The sequence below is a fragment of the Peromyscus californicus genome, unplaced genomic scaffold (assembly GCF_007827085.1).
Source record: "Peromyscus californicus insignis strain IS unplaced genomic scaffold, ASM782708v3 Scaffold_6__1_contigs__length_162567912, whole genome shotgun sequence".
Lineage (NCBI taxonomy): Eukaryota > Metazoa > Chordata > Mammalia > Rodentia > Cricetidae > Peromyscus > Peromyscus californicus.
The window spans coordinates 27,676,858-27,696,065 of record NW_026294584.1 but is presented as its reverse complement, the minus strand read 5'-3'; the positions used below and the strand labels follow the sequence as shown (position 1 = coordinate 27,696,065).

General features: G+C 38.3%; 1 protein-coding gene across 1 annotated transcript in view; it reads left to right on the top strand.

Moving 5' to 3' along the window:
• The first annotated feature begins 206 nt into the window (after window positions 1–206).
• The window catches only part of Bmt2 (base methyltransferase of 25S rRNA 2 homolog), a 55,593-nt gene continuing 36,591 nt past the window's right edge, over window positions 207–19,208 (top strand). The window contains exons 1-2 of the mRNA XM_052719341.1: window positions 207–386; window positions 15,654–15,795. Coding sequence (XP_052575301.1) covers window positions 233–386; window positions 15,654–15,795 — 296 coding nt within the window. The 5' untranslated portion in view covers window positions 207–232. The remainder of the gene's footprint in view (window positions 387–15,653; window positions 15,796–19,208) is intronic.

Sequence of the window (19,208 nt, the reverse complement as noted above, 5' to 3'; positions counted from 1 at the left end):
CGGCGCTGCGCCGCCGCCCTCCGCCCATTGGCCCTCGGCCCTTTCCATTTCCGCCCAGCCCTCCGAAGCCCACCAATCACCTCGCGCTGCGGGGAAGACACCGACCCCCCGAGGCCTTGGCTGGGGCTCCGCGGCCTCATCCTCCGGCTGCTGCCTCCGCTGCTGCCCACCTCCTCCGTCCGGGGAGAGACCGCGGGGCCCGAGGGGCGGCGGCGGCAGCGGCGGCGGCGCGATGGAGCCCGGGTCGGGCGGCCGAGGCGCCGCGCGCGGACAGCGGCCCTCGAGCGCCGCGCAGCCCCGCGAGCAGGAGCGGAAGCTCGAGCAGGAGAAGCTGTCCGGGGTGGTGAAGAGCGTCCACCGGCGGCTCCGCAAGAAGTACCGCGAAGGTAAACAGGCAGCGGGGGGAGGGGAGGCGCGGCCCCCGCCGGGGTCAGCTCTTGCCAGCCCCTCAGGCCACCATTGACACCCACGGGGGCGGCACGTCGGCGGCCCAGGCCGCCACCGGCCTCCTGCTCTCGGCGCCCGGCACCCTGATGGGCAGTCGCCACCGGCCCAGGCCCTGTCCCCAGCGCTGTGCTGAGACCACTGTCACCGAGCACACACTCGGAGGGAGGGAGAGAGGGAGGGGCTTTCAGGTAAGACCCGAAGACAAGGGGGAGAAAATCCGCCCAGGAAGGAGACTGGCAGAAGCCAAGCTGCCCCTCACTCTTCTGCGCTGGACCAGCCTGTTGTTCTGCTCGCTTGGCAACAGACCCCATCTTCTTCCTCTTCGCTTCTCGGCAAGGCCGTGCCGAGGCCTCCCCCTGCCTGGGCTTCCAGGGCTGCGAAGTCATCAGGCCCGGTAGAGGATCTCAAGGTGCTTCACCTGGTTTAACGGTGGGGAGGAAGCGTAGCAGGCAGAGCCCTCCCCCCGCAGCTCCATCTTCAAGTTTGTGGAGGCAGGCAAGAAAGAGATCTGGGGCAGGTTCTTTGGATACTGTGCAGTTTTGAACAGTGTCTAACCACAGGGACTCTGAAAGACACGGATGCCACGGAAGCCGGCCATAGGTGCAGCCCCCTCCATGGAAGCAGCTTTACTGGCTTTTGCTTATGCCAGAACAGTGTCTGTAGTTGGATTTTACGAGTTATCCTGGCATTTTGTAAATGGAGGCTCTCAAACAAAGCAACTTTGTAAGATTTCCGAAGCTGAAAACTTGCTTTATTCGTCATATGCTCAAGGGAAGAAAAAAAATCTCCTAAGTATTAAAATGGGATACTTCCAGCGGATTTTTGCTTTAGCATAATTGCAAAATGCAAACTCAGCAGTGTTAGTCATTTAACTAGTTAATAATTTAGGTTAAAGGAGAAATATGACAGTGAAGGAACAAAGACCTGTGAGATCATGTTGCTTTTCAGTTATGCACTTTCCAGTTACTCTAGAAGTTCAGTCCAAGTCTTCTTCCTTTGAGTATCGGCGCTGTGTTTTATTTTTAAAACTATTCCAAGTTTCTTTCCTTGACAACTCAGTCCTGGCTTTTAATAGAGGCCATTTGATATCCCCATAGAAGGTTTAAAGCTATTGTTTGATAGGTACCAATAGAAGAGCCTTGGCAAGCATATTAAGGTATTGAATATTTTTTTTTATTAAAATTGCTTTAGTTCCCAACCGCAATTCAATAAAATGAGTGGTTACCATAGCAGCAGTTGCATCATTCTTGATAGTCACAAAATGCACTTACATAATGGCATTCTCTATTGGTTTTTATGTTGTTTGGAGAAATGAGGAAATAAGTGGACCCACTTTTCTTCAATTTATCATGCCATTTTGTACAAATTTAAGGCACATCTTTTAAAAGAAAATGACTAGCATGTAATTCAGTTTCTATTATTAACCTTTTTGTAGTAATTTCATTGTTATTCATTATTCATTTATTCATAAAGGAATAGGTTCCACTTAAATTAACACCCTGCTAATGTGTCATTATCTCTTTAAGCTGCTGTTTATGCATGCTTAGTCCCACATGTTTAAACATGTCTTTAAGCCCAAATTCTAACTAGAGGAACACTTAGTTCATAATGAGGATTGGTACTTAGAAATTACCAGAACTGAAAGCAATCTATGTAGTTCAGAAGTGAATGATTTGATGTGCTGTTAGGCAGGTAAAGGATTCCTGACAGTCCAAGCATTTGAATGAAGCTATTCTTTTGGCATTTTAATGCCCGAAATTCCATCAACAATCTAGGCTTCTCTAGGCTTTGCTGTAGTGATATATAATACCCCATCAGTTAACTTGCAAAATAGATGATCTGAGTAAGTGTGCCCTTTTCAACATTCACGTTTGACACAGTCCTAGTCTCAGTTATTTGAATGCCTTCTGAGAAAGTCTAGATATACAACCCAAAGCAGTGAAAAGTCTCACTTAAAATTGTGGAGTGTAAGACTATAAGAACTCATAGTTTTCATTAATGATTCTCAAGCATGGTTGTCTTAAACTGTCTACATTTTATCTCACATCTTCAGTTTCTGCATCTCTATCATTAGGGACAGGAAACATATCAGCCAGACTTAGTGTATAACCTAAATTAATCCTTTCATTTTTATAGTGGACTCAGTCCTAAGAAGATCAAAGTAACTTACATGAGGCCAAGATTGTTCATCATTAGTGCTGTACTATTTTATGGGAAATAATAGAATTTCCCTCCCATCTTTTATCCTAATGTTGGTAACTTAAATGTTAGAATATAGGAGAAAGTGGAGAGCAGGAAGCAGCGCTAAAAGTTGGGCAAGGTAAAAGATATAAACTGGTGGGTGTGGGCTGTGGGAGATGGATGTAGTTGAATTAGGGCAGTGTGCAGTACGGCTTTCCCAGGGATATACTGCTAATGAAAGAAATGGCTTGGGGTGGAATGGGAAAGGAAATAAGCAGTTACTGAAAAATCAGAACACGAGCAAGGGTTGAGTTTTCTTTGCCTTTATCTCTGATAGTGGATTTGAAATGCAACAGTAAGAAAAATGAAAATGAGACCCTCCTGCTCTGATGAAAAAAGGTATTTCTTTTCCTGTTCTAATCTGTCCAGCTGGTAAGTGTGGACAGTGGTGAGCAGGCCCGGGCCGGGAAAGTGAATAGGGTTCCAAGGGCGAGAAGGTGGGCTTAATACACTTACCACCCTTTCACTCTGCTCCATTTCCCTGCCCGCCCTGTGTCACCCACCACTCCGCGGTCTTGTGCCAGTTTGTATAAGAGAAATGAGAATTGACAAGAAAGAGCAGAGTTTGAAATAGTACTGTATATCTGAAGAAGGTACTAAAAGAAAATGTGAGCACAGTTCTAGCATTGGTGATGAGAGAGATGTTTTATGTCCAGACATTCATAGATAAGAGACTGTTATAGATTGAGTTTATGTGAAGGGAAATATGCTTGCACACACAAGTATTTTCTATCTTTGCTATACAGAATTATAAAATTTGACTTCCACAGCAACTTAAAATATTTTAAATTGATCATAATGTGTAAGACAGTATTTTTAAGAAATAGCTAGTTTAGTTTTGCTTTCCAAACAAGGACTTTGTTGATTGGTCAGATTTACTTGATCAGTTTATCTGATTGAGAACTGAACTGGAGCCATGTGGATTTTCAGTTTTGGTTTTGCTTTTTTTGTAGTTTTGGTGTGTGTTGTATTGTGTGAGTGTGTGTATGTGTGTGTATAAGTGCATGTGTGCATATGCCTAGGAAGGCCAGAGGGCAACTTCAGGTGTCTTTCTTGGTTGTGTCCATTTTATTTTTTGAGACAAGGTCTCTCTTTGAACCTTAGTGCTCACTAATTAGGCCAGACAGCAATCCCTTGACATCGGTGGGATTATGATTGCATGATGTTGGGCCTGGGCCTTGTATATTGTGTTAGGGATCTGAACACAGGGCCTCCTGCTTGCAAGGCATGCACTTTGGTGGCCAAGCCATCTCTCCAGCTGTCACTGCTTTCGAGCAAACACCTGAAATGGGAGGATTGTGGGGAAACCATTTTAACCTGCACTTTTCTTTCAGTAGACTTTCTCCACAACTGTGTTAGTGAGTTGACCAGTTCTATGACCACCAAGAGATTTTGAACAGGTTCTCTTTTTTTTTCAAGTGAGGTTTCTTGTTGTGTTTTTCCCTAGTCAACCCCCATTCTGATACAGAGTCAGAAAAGTGTGTGTCTCTGTGTGTGTGTGTGTGTGTGTGTGTGTGTGTGTGTGTGTGTGTGTGTGTGTTTGCGCGTGCGTGCACACGCTTGCTCACATGCGTGGCACATGTGCATATGCCTATGAGGGAATCTTTGCTTTATCGCTGTAATAGACTCCACCAAAAATGTAGGTAAGTTAGGCCTAGAAGGTTTGTTTTGTTTTTGTTGTTTGTTTGGGGGGCTGTTTTTGTTTTTGTTTGCAGGAAGAGAAATGAAAGGAGCTTAGTAATCAGTAACACTGAAAGGAATACTGATGCAGTTGATTTGAGTGAAGGGCACACAGTAGGTGTGCAGTGTATGTTACCTATTTGATTTTATCATTAGGTGTCTTTGTGGTATCTTTGCAAGGGGGTTATATTTCAGATGATAGCCTGAAAAGAAAAATATCAATGCAAATCCTTTGATTACCTAACCGGCCCAAACAAACATTAAAAAAACAAAACAAAACCCCAGATTTCGTGGTTCTTAGTCTCAGGTCCATTATAAGTGTTATCTTTGGAACTTTGTAGGATATAACTGTCTATAGAGGGGAGTGGATGGGGGATGAGAACATGAGGGAACTGGATGGTTGAGCTGAGGGAGGGAGGGAGTAGAAGAGCAATGAAAGAGATATCTTGATAGAGGGAGACATTATGGGGTAAGGGAGAAACCTGGTGCTAGGGAAATTCCCAGGAATCCACAAGCATGACCCCAGATTAGACCACCAGCAATAGTGGGGAAGAGTGAAATCAGATTACCCCAGTAATCAGATTGGTGAATACCCTAACTGTCATCATAGAGCCTTCATCCAGTAACTGCTGGAAGCAGATGCAGGGATCCACAACCAGGCACTAGGATGAGCTCTGGAAGTCCAGTCAAAGAGAGGGAAGAGGGATTATATGAGCAAAGGGGGTGGGGTGGGGTCGTCAAGATCATGATGGGGAAATCTACAGAGACAACTGAACCAAGCTTGTGGGAACTCACGAACTTTAGACCAACAGCTGTGGAGCCTGCATCATGGGACCAGACTAGGCCCTCTGCATTTGGGAGACAGTTGTGTAGCTTGGTCTGTTTGAGGGGCCCCTGGCAGTGGAATCAGGATCTATCCTTGGTGTATGAGCTAGCTTTCCGGAGCCCATTACCTATGGTGGAACACCTTGCTCACCCTTGATGCAAGGGAGAGGGCCTTGGTCCTGCCTCAACTGAGTATATACCAGGCTTTGCTGACTCCCCATGGAGGGCCCTTTTGGAGGAGGGGATAGGGGTGGGTGGGGTGGGAGGAAGTTGCGGGGGAGTGGGAGGAGGGATGAGAGGGGAATCTGTGGTCGGTATGTAAAATGAATAAAAACTTTTTTTGATGGAAAAAAGAAAAACAACAAAACAAAACTCCATGGAGTGTCCAGTAGCCAGAAAAGTCAGAACACTGAAGTACAGAAGACTGCAATAGGAAGTAATCTAGAGAAGAAGTGAGTTAGGTGTCTCTTGACACTCATCGATATAGAGTTGATAAAGACATACATAGCAGGCACGGTGGTAAAATAGAGAAAAATAAGAATATTTTGAAGGGTACAATAAGCAGTTTTCATAAAAGTAAAGAGGAAAAGACAATGATAATGTAAGATTCTTTGGGAAAATGTTAGTAGCCATGAAACCTCCAGTTTAGAAATGCTTTATATATGGTTGAGTAAGAGTGCTGTGAGAACAGGGTAGACAGGCAGATCGGCTTAGTATAGGGATGGAGACAATGATTTAGTGTGGATGTACTCTTTGGAAGTTGAAGGGTGGAAGCTCCATGTGGAAGAAAACAAACAAGACTCTCAGAAAAGTGATGATGTGGGAAGTGATGCTTGGGTACCCTAGTAGTTTCGGGGTACAGGAGAGAGTAGGGCCTTCACAGAACATAGGGAGCACTCCCAGAAGTTGAGTTTCTTCTGTTCTAGCTAGGTTGTAATGCTGAAGAACTACGCCTGCTATTTATGCTTCATTTACAGTAAAAGTACTCAAAATGACAGCTTACAGTCTTCAAGAAAAGACAGAATTAGGATTCTTACATTCTTTAAGAAGTGGTGATTGGTTTTGATTCTGAAATATTCTCAGCATTAGCTTCCAATCTAGTGTGATGTATCTTAGACATTAGTGTGTGCCAGTACTCTGTTAATTTTAAAATGCTGATTCTTAGACCCCCAGAAAACAATTGTGTAAGTTGGAAATTAGAACACATTTAAATATTTCTTGTTTGCTTCTGATGCAGGTAACTGTTGGACTGTTGGACCAATTGGGGGGCGGGGGAGGGGATGACACTGAACTAAGGTTATTTTGTTGTAAAACTAGATAGTTTGATGCAAAAGAATGAAACTCATTCCTTGTCTGCCTATATAAGATGCTTCATTTCTATAATAAAAACATAGTATAGAGGAGGGAAGTGCCAGTTGAGATAGAGCTAAGTTAGTGATTTGACTAACTTCTTAGTACTTTTGCTTCACTGCTATGTAAAGAGTTACTTATTTTAAGGTACAGTGTGCATATCAACAGTTGTGTCGTCAAATTTCCTTGTTAATAGTTTTGATGCCTAAATTGATTTCATATATTAGATTGTCTCTTTTTTTTCTTTCCTTTTTTTGTTGTGTCTTCATACTTCTGTAGTAAAAATAAGCATATCTATATTGATATCTAAATAATATGAGCAAATGCTTCCCATAGCCCCTGTCATACCAATCTCTTATAGCATTTATATTAATTTAGAACAATCCAGTACTTGGAAATACCCTTTCTGACATAGATTGAAAACTGTTTGTCACATATAACAAAATTTACCTAAAAATAATACTATGTTGTTGAAAGAGTAGTCTCATATTGTAAATTTTAATAACTGACAGTGGTATTAAGAAGTCCCTGTCTTATTATGAAACATACTTTTTGGATCTCCCATTTTTATTAGTTCTTGCTAATTTCTAAAATCAGTGGGATCACAACTATCTTCATGTTGCATATATACCAGAAGTGTTGTTTATAACTATCCTACCTATACACCTCCAAGGTAGCATTAAGAATTGATTGGCTCCGGGACATTATCACTTACCCCATCCTATTCCCACTTGTTCTTGTAACATTTTCTAGAATATTCATCTTGAAACTAAGAATAGTGATACCCAGTAAATTTAGCCATATATTGTTTTCTTGACAATTTAAAATTCAAGTTATTAGCGAAGTGTGGTAGAATAAGCCTTTAATTCCAGCACTTAAGAGATTGAAGCCGAAAGATGAAGAGTTGGGAGAAGAGCCTGGACTATATCGCACAACTCTAGAGAAAATAATAATAATTAAAAACCCAACAACAACAGCGAAAAAACCTAAATGGATGAATCAGGTAATCTGTGTCACGTTATCAAATACTATGGTTTACAATTAGAAATCTTTCCGTCTCTTAAAATGCTATGGATGGTCATTTAGACTAGTTCCTTAGGATGTTTAGGACAAATTTTACATAAATAAGTGTCTGTCTTTGTACTTCCCACAGTTGGTGTGACCTTCTCATGTCTGTCACTCCTGAGTTAGTTATCTCTTTCCCACTGAGCTTACTTCTTTCAGTAGAACTCTGCCGTTTGCCTAATTATCCTTAACACAATGCCTCACGTAGATTGAAGATTCATATACAAAAGAAAGAAGGTAATAGAAATAGCTTCTTGTTGATGGCTTTATCCCCTTTTTAGTGATCCAAGTTATTCTAAACATCTCCCTTTTTATATACTTAAAACTACAAATATTGGGGAACATTGTAACATTTGGCAAACTGTCCTGAATTAGCTATGCTTTACTCTATGTAGTGAATTCTCTTCTTCTCTTACCTGCTACTCTGCCCTCCCTACCTATTGGTTCCTTCATATCACTCAGTCTAAGTTTAGTTTTAAGATTTTTTTTCAGACTGTAAAAACTAAAGATATTTTGATGGATATAATATGTTTATATAAAATCATGATAATAGTTTGTATATTTGTATATATTTATTTATATTTGTATACCCTAAATTTACAGATAAAAATTTTATGGTCATAACAATAGTCTCCTAAATTTTAGAGGCTAACTTTATGTTATTTATAAAATATAATATCTGAGAACCACTGGTGTACTGCTTTCTGGTGCCTCAAATGCAGCTCTACTCATGTCCATCCCGGGCTGTTGAGAATAACTTGTTAATCTCATACCTGTAAAAAGATGTATCTGAGCATTGCTAGATCCTACTTGTGTAGCAGTTCCCTACTCACATATTCAGTTCTGGTCGGCTATTCATAAGTCCTTTTATTTGCAAGTTTGGTATTATACCAACCAGGTAGGAAACTATGCTTGTATATTGTATATTGTTGTCATAGCTATGTACATAAATTATTTTCACAAAGGAAAAACCAATAACATGGTCCTAATTCTTCTTAGATTGTCTCCTTTACAAGAAGTAGTCAAAGACTTTTGTATTTTGGATGAAGTTTCTTAATCATAAATGCGTCTTATAAAAGGCTGCCTCATGAAGATATACTATAAGCATAAACTACTTTGTTTTTTAAAGTTTCATTTGACTCTACTTTGCCCTAAGCTTCATGGCTTTCTGTATTGTTTCACTGGGGTTTGACTCTCCAACCTTGCTATATATCTAGGCTGTTGGTTTTGAGCCATGAGTATACAGTGGATTTATTTGTAAAGCGTTGGGGTAAATGACCAGTTCACACTCTAGATCCATTAAATGAAATGTCTGTGTAGTTACAATGTGCATTGAGAATTGGCAACCAGAGATGAGAACAACTGCCAGAAAATTAAAGATGATGCAGTTACAGAGATTAAATACAGCATTTGACTGATGGAAGCCCATCTGTTTGTGGTTAGGAAAGTCATTGCAGTTTGTTTGTTGCAGACCTTAGTTCATGTCCATTCACATTTACAAATGTAAAACTCAGGAAGAAAGGCAGGGTGCTGTGGTGACTGGAGTATAAGCTTTTCCCAGTCAGTTATCAGCGTCATGTCTTTAGGTTCTACAACAGCATTTAAAAGTTCATCAGACTTGACTCTGCTCTTACAGAGATATAACATCTTATAGTCACATTGGCAGTATACCTGAGTCACAACCAGAAAATTGCTCTGATTTCTAGAACTTTAAGTCTTATGTAAGTCTTAGGTCCCTGGGGTGTTGGTTCTCTAGAATTTGACCATGAAGTTAAGGAAATATATTCTAATCTATAGATTAACAGTTACCACGATAAGTTTTAATTTTGGAGCATTTGCTCTGCTCATTGCACATCATTTTAAAGCTTAGGTTTATTGATGTGTGTAGTTCATATATGCCTTCTACAGTACAGAATTCTGTGAATGCTAATAGTTGTATGGACCTGTGAAATCACTGCCACAAACTATAAAACATTTCCATCACTCCCAGAATTCCCTTTCCAGTCCTTCTATCTTTCCCTACTCACTGCCTCATACAGGATTTTTTTGTTGTTGTTATAGAGTTACCTTTCAGAGTTTTAACATGTTGTTTTTTTATGTATAAATGGTAATAACTCCCCTGATAAGTTATGATCTCGGATTGTCAGCACTAAATGGATTCAACAGTATATCACACACACACATACACATACATTTATTACATATAAATAATTAATTGATAAATATTGAGTAAGTTTTAGGTATATACCCTGCTGTTTTGATAAAAAAAATATACCTTACTTAATGATTCCTCAGTCAATCTGGTTGACATCCATCACTAACAGTTATTTTGTGTGTGTATGACTACTAAAAATTTGCTACTTACTAATGTATACATTCTAACATAGTTACAGTACTGTACATTAGATCTCTAAAGCCTGTTCATTTTGTAACTTAGTTTTTACCCCCTTGACCAACATCTGTGTCTTCAACTCTTGCCTCTTCCTCAGACCTCTGATGAGCACACAATACTTTATATTTCTTTAAGCCCCTTGCTTTAGATTCCACATCTACATGGTCTGTGATGCATGTCTTTGCTATGACTGCTGTATTTCATGTAGCGTAATGACCTTGAAGTTCATAAGGATTTCCTTTTTTGAATTGAGTGATGCTTCATTATATATGTAAATACCATAATTCTTTTGTCTACTACTCACTGATGGATACCTGGAGTTTTTTTTTTTTTCTTATCTTGTAGTTAATACCACAGAAAGCATGAGATTACAAAGTCTCTTTTACATATTGATTTTGTTTTTCATACATACAGAGAGGGAAACGGGGAGGAGAGGATGAGAGAAGGTGAACGCTTTGGGATGTTCTGAGGAAGTTCTGTATGTTTTCCATAATGGTAGTAGTATACTCTCAGAACAGAGTACGTAGGCTCTCTTTTTATCACGTATAGCATAGCCATTACATTGTAGCTTTAATTAGCATTTCCCTGACTACTGGTGATCATGACCATCTTTTCATGTGCCTGGTAATCCTTTTTTATGTCTGGCTTGAAAAGTGGCTTCAGTTCCTTTATCCACTTTTTTAAAAGACTGGTATAATTTTACTGTTGAATCTTATGAGTCCCTATGTATTTTCTATGTTAATATTTTACCATTTGTGATTTATAAATAAATTAGTTGTAGATTATATTCATTAAATTTCAGATCTTTGCTTTATATTTATACCTTTTAAGAATGAGAATTAGAATAATGACTGAGAAAAATAATATGTGTAATTAGGTGATCATAGCATGTAAAATGCACTGATTCACTTTTCTTGAATATAAGAAACTCATTATAATTTAGTGTTTTTGTTCAAATTACTTTTCTTTAAGCTTAAAGATTTTACAAAAATACCTGTGAACTCCATAGATGTGACTCCACTTCCACTATAAATTAGTTATTTATTTTTGTTGTTGTTTTAAAGCGGGTTTTTTAAAGTGTAAATATAAAGAGAATCCAAAAAGTAGAAGTCATGCTATTGTGAACTTTGTTCTAGGATTTATATGACTTAAGTTGATTTTAAAACTATGTAGTTGAATAAGTTATTATTGATGATTCTCTAAGTTTATTCTTCTTGTTTGATCATGAAGTGTGTTTGTATGTGTGTGTGTAATGATGCTTTCTAAAAGTAATTTTTGTATTCCTTGTAATAGGAAAGGTGAAGTTGTATATTTGTTGGATATATTCATACTTTGTCTCTTTCTAATGTGCATCCACTTGTTCTAGGATTCCTGTAGGGAGTGAATTTTGAAAGTGGGGTGCTGGTACAACGCTTGTCTAAGCATGCACCAAGTCCTGAGTTCACTTCCCAGGGCTGCATAAAATCGAGCGTGGTACCACACTCTTGTAATCCTAGCACTGGTGCTCGAGGCAGAAGGATCAGAAGTTTAGTTCATCCAAGTTTGAGGACAGTCTCAGGTACATGAGACCCTTTCGGCCCTCATCACAGAAGCTTCTTCTGACCTCCAGTGTGGGATTATAGGCAGCCACCCTTGGGCTTTTCTTTTGAGTGGGTGCTGAGCAAGCACTGTACCTACTGAGCCATTTCTCCAGGCCCCAAGTTACTGTACTTTTTGAGGGAATAGATTTCATTTAGCTCACAGTGTCTTGCAGGGTTCATGGTGGTACGAGCAAGCCCTGCCCCTGGTAGTTGAAACATGCAGAGGTTTGCTTACATCTCAGGGATGGCCAGGAAGCAAAGTGTATTGTCCTTTCCAATGAAACAGTAGTTAAAATTGTGGTTGACCTAATAACCAAGTGACTGTCAAAAGTCTTTAGAATCAACTTTTAATATATGTTTTATGTGTACAGTTTGAGTGTGCAGAAGAAATTTGAATATACATGCTGGGCATTTTGGTAACTTTTTTTAAAATTAATTTGGGGAGCAGTGCTTTCAGAACCCACATTATAATATGCTTAAACATTTGTTAAATTCAGTATTTTGGACACTATAAAAACAGAATATTGCTGGGCGGTGGTGGTGCACATCTTTAATCCCAGCACTTGGGAGGCAGAACCAGATGGATCTCTGTGAGTTCAAAGCCAGCCTGGTCTACAAAGTGAGATTCAGGACAGGCACCAAAACTGCACAAAGAAACCCTATCTCAAAAAAAAAAAAAAAAAAGTAGAATACTATGAAAAAATTAACCTTTCCCATTTTTTTTCCTCTTAATTTATTTAAAATAGTGCCCTTAAGCTTTCAGGAATATAACAGAAAGTGAAATTTTCTCATAATTAAAAATCAGCTATGTTTTTTGTCCATTTTTAGCCATTAAACATTTACTGTAGTGTATACTTAATAGGCTTTGATAAATATTTGTTGGGTAAGGGCTTGAATTAAAAGTTGTGGTTCAGGATACTTACAAGGGACATAGGGAATATATTAAGTTCATGTCTGGTTTGTTATAGCTTCACTCACATTTTATTTGTATGCTTTGCACTTTCTGTTTTATTACCTGTTTGATAACTTTATTATTTCATATAGCATTTAATAGTAATTATTTTTTTCTACGCTGGGGCTGGAGAAATAGCTCAGCACTTAATAGAAGTTGCTGTTCTTCCAAGAATCCATGTTTGATTTGATTCTCAGCTCTTACGTAACAGGGCTCACAACTGCCTATAAACTCCAGCTCAGTTGATCTTACACCTTCTTCTTTTGGCTTTCATGGGCACCTGCACACTTGCGCACACACTTTAAAATAGTCTTCAAAAAAGAAAAACCCTTTTCATCAAATACAGTATAAGAATAAAAATATATAAAATTTTATTGTTTATTTTCAGTTATATAGCTAAGTGTACTCTGCTTACAATCACATTAACTTTCAGTGTGAGCACACTTTGAGGGTATGTAAACTCTACTGTTAATGAAAATGTTAAAATATTAAGTTATTTGCAATTAAAATCAATTAAACACACAGACAAATGTTTGAATCCTTTAAATGTCAGATAAGCAGGTAATGAACCTCAAAACTACACATAAAGCACTCTTTAAAGACAGCTCTGTGGACTGTGAGGAATACAGAGGCCTTTTAAAAAGCCATTTGGAAATAGGTTTCTCTATAGTTTTAATCATCTTTGCATCTTTTAGCTGTTAGTTAATTACAGAGTAAATCAAGTTTCAGAGTCTAAAATGACATGGTAAGGACACTGAGAAGTTTAATAGAGGGCAGTAGTGTCTCACATCACCACCTTTAGTTCTCAGCTGTAATGGGCAAATACTGAACTCAGTCACCATCCGTGACAAGAGTTCCACTTTGAGTGTGTTCTGTTTTTCTGTTACTTTTCTCCAGCACTTTGGAGCCTTCAGTTGATACGTCCTTACTCAGTACGTGCGTCCTAGAGCCCAAGGTTTCTAGCATTCCCTAGTTAATGGGAACTAGGGTAACTAGTGCTCAGGGAGCCTTCAGTTGATACGTCCTTACTCAGTAAGTGCCTACTGGAATCCAAGGTTTCTAGCATTCCCTAGTTAATGGGAACTAGGATAGCTGGTGCTCAGGCTTCCTGCCCTTGGATCCAGTAGCATTGTGGACATGGTGTCCTCACCAGCAGTGTCACTAACAACCCCTGGACTGTTATTGGCTTTTTCTCCTAGCTTTTCCCCCCACCCCCTTAGTGCTGATGTTTAGGACTCTCTTCCAAATAAAATACAAATATTCAAATTTTCAAGTTTTACCTACCATGTAGAATATAAATCAAGTCTTGCACGAATGAAATCAGTTTTCAGTATTCACAGGTTCTTTGAAATACATTTGATAATAGAATTTTTATGCAAATGGCTCACATTTACAAACCCAAGTAACTCACTCAAGTATTTCTGAATAATGTATGTGTTACATAGGATAGTGAAACAAGTCCAAGGGGCCCTCTAAAGTTGATACAGAACTCTAATCATAAAGCAGCTTTAAAACTACACTATACCTCATTGAGTCATTTAGTACCAAGTCTGATGGATAAATTTAAGAACGGTATTATGAGCTCCCATAGGTGTATGGAGAAATCACTAGTCAGCTTTGAAGACCTCTTATTCTGTTTATAGTCTTAATACATCCCTCCATCTGATAGATGTTGCTAAGAAAGAAATTTTTGAGAATTTATCAAATTATTATTTGCTTCTTTGGGGACAGAGAAGGCTAACCTGATTTGTAATAAATTAAGAGCCCAGCCCCTTCACAAAAATTAGTGACTAATGAAAATGTTAGTCTATTAAGGGCGTAGCACTCCTTTACCGTTAGTTAAGCTTCCATTTACTTTGGAAATAAAATCAGTATTTAGTCTATGAATGTTTGGTACCGTGGTCTTCTAACTGGACAATGTGTATGTGGGTGTGTTGTACCCTTACTTGTGTTTATGGGCATAGTCAAAAGTCGAGGGGTAATAAGTAGGTTTTCAACTCAACACTTACTAGACTGTGGAACTAAAGTAGCTGGTAAGTAGAATCAATTGGCTGCTCTTTAAATTTGAATAAATGTGTTAATTGTTAAAGAAAAAAGACTTAATCTTGCTTGGAAGAAGAGTTTGGATGTAATTAACCCCACAGTTGACTATTTCTTTATGTTTATTCTGTTACTACATAAATACCTAGACTTAGATATGGTACAGGAGAACTCAGTTCCTTTGTTTAAAGATGTTGAAGGAAAGCAATCAGATAATTTTAATTCTTTACCCTGTTGTGCTAATGACCAAAATGACCTTTATTTGGTCAAATAGCTTTCCAACCTTTATCAGTCTTCACAGTGACATTTGAAATTCCATCTTAAATGTGACGATGACTGATTTAAAAGTAATAGTTAGATTATAACCTTCTGTGTATGTGTTTGTATGTGTACATGTGCATGTGTGTAGCACAGAGGACAACCTTGGGTATCATTCCTCAGTACCATCTACCTTGTATTTTTACTGATTTTAGAGTCAAGGTCTATCCTTACTCTGGAACTGACCAACTGGACTGTTGGTTAGCTTGCTAGCCATGGTCAGTAAACCAGAAGGGACCCACCCGTTTCTCCCCCCAGCCCTTGTAGCTTGTAGCTTCTGGCAGTGGAACCCCAAGTCCTTATGCTTGCAAAGCAAACATTTCATCATGTGAAGCATGTCCCTCCTGGCCAAAAGAGATACAACATACCTAGACTAAGTACAAAACATAGTGTTTATGTTCTTCTTTTCCAAGGTTGTATAATGTGAAACTAATGGTTAATTTCCAGCCATACTTGTACCCTACTAACATGCATTTGATTTATGAGCTGGTAGTTCATGTGTTTATCTGTGGGTGTGTATGTGTGTGTGTGTGTGCGCGCGCGCGCGCGCGCGTGTGTACACAATTTGTGATGTTCAACTGTATAAGTCTGTTTGAAAGGGTAAATTTTGGTTGTCAGATCATCAATTGTAAAGCAATGTTTAAAACTCCATTAAGTTTTAATTCATGAGTTTTTGTATTATTTTATAAACTATCTTATTTTCATAAAATTAGTTCACATAAAAATAACGTTAACTTAGCTCATATTTTTTCTTTGCCTACAGTGGGAGACTTTGATAAGATCTGGAGAGAACACTGTGAAGACGCTGAAACACTTTGTGAATATGCTGTTGCAATGAAAAATTTGGCAGATAATCACTGGGCAAAAACTTGTGAGGGTGAAGGTCGCATTGAATGGTGTTGTAGGTGAGTGTTTTATAAACGGGTGCTTTTGGTCTCTAATAGATTCTTTAATGTAAATGTAAAATGATGTACAATTTATTATACCACAATGGAAACTATAAATACTCTAAGTGATGTCTTTAAGAGCCTCTTTTTCCTTTGTGTTTCACTTTGCCTAGGTTTATTTCAGTTACCTTTTCTTAATTGAAATGTTTTTTCTTTCACATGCTTAATTTTTTCGAAACTTTTTATAAAATATGACTTTACGTCTAGTGTTGCCACAACTTGATATGGAGTGGCTGGCTGATGTACACGGGAGGCCTGCCCTTTTCTGAAGAGAAAGGAGAACTGGCAGGGAGAGAGGAGAAACTGTGATTGGGCTAGAAAAAATATAATTAACTGATAGAAAAACAAAACCAAATAGACCACAATAATGTCATATATATATATATATATATATATATATATATATATATATATGAATTTAAATACATTAAACATTAATACATTTAAAATATAAGAACACTTAATTCACCCGTAATTTTTAAAAAAACTTCTTTGGATAATACATTTAGATTCAAGTAAAAGGTGAGTACATTAAACTTAAAATCATGGTAACAGTTTTAAAATCCTAAATTTTTGGTGTGTGATTTTGGGGTATATCAGCATTTATAATGACTTTGAGTGTTTATTCTCTAATAGTACAATTTCTAATGTTGAAAGTTGGAAAATGAAATACTATTGCTACTAATGCTATCAATGTGGTAAAATTAGAAGCTCTTTATATGTTGGTTGACTTTTAAAATGAATTCCCAGAAGTAAAGCTCTGTTCTGTTTGTATAAACCCTAAGTTTATGATAGTGTCCAACTTATACTTCATTTCATTCAAATTTTCCATTTTTATATTCAGTTTTCTTAAAGATTTATTTGTGTGTGTGTGTGCACGCCATCTGTGTGTAGTCCTAAAGAAGCCAGAAGAGGTATTGGTACCCTTGAAGCTAAAGTCACAGACATTTGTGAGTACCCTGACATACCTGGGTACTGGAAACTGATCTCAAGTCCTCTGGAAGGACAGCTAGTAGACTTAACTGCAGCCATCATCCCTCACCTCTTTAAAATATTTGTAATTTATTGAAAATAGATTGTTTTATAAAATACATTCTGTTTATAGTTTCCCCTACCCCAACTGTTCCCATATTCTGCCTACCTCCTCACCCACCCAAATTCAGCCCATTTAATTCAAATTTTGATTTAATAATAATTTTGAAATCATATTCTTTGTTTTTTTAAACATTTTTTATTGGAAACCATATAATTCATTCTAATGGACAAACATTTTAAACAATTTAACCATAACAAGTATATGAATTCTGTTCTGTTTTAATTCTTCCTTTGTTGAAGGTTAACAGCATTATAGTATTTATTTTGTATTGTATTATTTTGTTTCTTTCTCCATTTCTGTTAACCTATTCCAATTACTGGGGCTTTTATTTGGTAGCATATTGTGTTTAGTTGGGGTATTGTGCCCATGCCGCCTCCCATCTCCATTATTGATTAACTCCTTTGGAACTATTTTTTATATTGTGCATACAGTTTAGAAAGTTTCTGCATAGTAGGTTTCTGTATTGCTTTCCAAAAGGCCTTCAGTGTTAGTTATCTCTCCCCATGTTCTCTCTTTTACCCTACTCTCTTGTCCCCCACCTATCCAATCCTTCCTATTCCATTCTTCAACTTTCTCACTCAGTAATGCTATTTTCTGTTACCCAGTCCTTGAAAGGTCCCTCCTTCCCAATGGCCCTCTGTGGGTATTCCAAATGAAACATAACTATATAAAGTTTTAAGGCTCAACTCCACATATGAGAAGAAACCTGCAATGCTTGTCCTTCCAGATTAACCATACTGGAAGGGTTACTGCCTCCATCATAATTATTTCCAGTTCTATCACATTACTGTAAATTTTATTTTTCTTAACAACTGAATAATGCTCTACTATGTGTGTGTACCACATTTTCTTTTCTTTTTTTTTAGTTTGTGTGTATGTGTATATTTAAATGAGAACAAAACAAAACTAATGAGAAACAGATGAATGGATATGTGGCTTGACAAAAACTTTCACAACAGAAGAGAACAAAAGCATTTTAGTTCCTACATTGCATATATGACGTTTACCCCTATACCCTGCACCTGTCCCCCATCTCGATTTCAAATTCCAAAGTGATTTCTCAGCTGACCTATCTTCTAGGATTATATCCTGCAGAAAGATATTTTCCTTCTAGATGCTCAGTGAAACAGGAGTTATGGAGACCATATGATTAGAAGTCCAAGCAAATCCACACACAGTATTCATACGTACACATATGTGGGGTGGGGACTACACCCTCACATTTCCCCAGAGTGCTCTTGAGTAGGAGCAGCAGGAAATATTAGTTAGAAGGATATAGAGGGGGGAGATAAAGATAGAAAATACAGGATAACCTTGAGAGGGCCTGGAACCTATTCCAACAGGTCTCCGCCCAAGGGTATTTATAGGAATGCCAAGGGGTGGAGCAAAAGTCCTCCCCGCTGCACAGCCAAGTGCAGACCACCTCAGACACCTGCACTCAGGCCCATGGTCCAGTCATCCTCTCTATGCAGACCTGCTGGGTAAAGCCATGAGAAAACCTGAAAATGGGCTCCCACAGGTCCCCCTTTCTTACTATATAAATTTTCATTATCTACTCTTCAGTTGGTAGATACCTTCTACTTCCTGACTATTGTGAGTAGAGGGGCAGTGACCATAGATGAGCAAGTATCTCTGTAGTAGGATACAGTCCTTTTATTATATGTTGAAGAGTGGTATAGCTACATGTTGTGGTAGACCTATTTTTAGCTTCTTGAGGAATCTCCACACTGATTTCCATAGTGGCTGGCCAGTGTGCATTCCCACCATCAGTGAGTAAATAGTCTCTTTCTCTACAGCCTCTACGTCATCTACTCATCTACTTCATTTGGATTGTTGTTTTTGTTGTTGTTTTTAATTCTAGCCATTCTGACTATGGTAAGACATCAAAAAATGATAATAATTCAATTAAAATATCAGTCATGAAACTAGGAGTGGGGTTTTTTGTTGGGTTTTTTGTTTTTAACTAGGAGTATCCTTAAAAGACCAAATACATGTGGCTGAAAAACACTTAAATGAGTTTCAACATCCATAGCCGCAGGGAAATACAAATTAATACTTTGAGATTTCATATATTAGTGTTTTGCGAGTCTTATACCTGAGTACTCTATTTACATCCTTTCTACCCCAGTGTCTTCCCACTCCAACTCATCCATGTCCTCCTCTAAATCTCAGTTTCATGACCTCTTTTATAATTAGTAGTAGTTGTGCATGCGCACATGTGTAATCTAGAATAAAATGTGTATGTAAGAGAGGTTATAGTGTCTTTATTTAAACC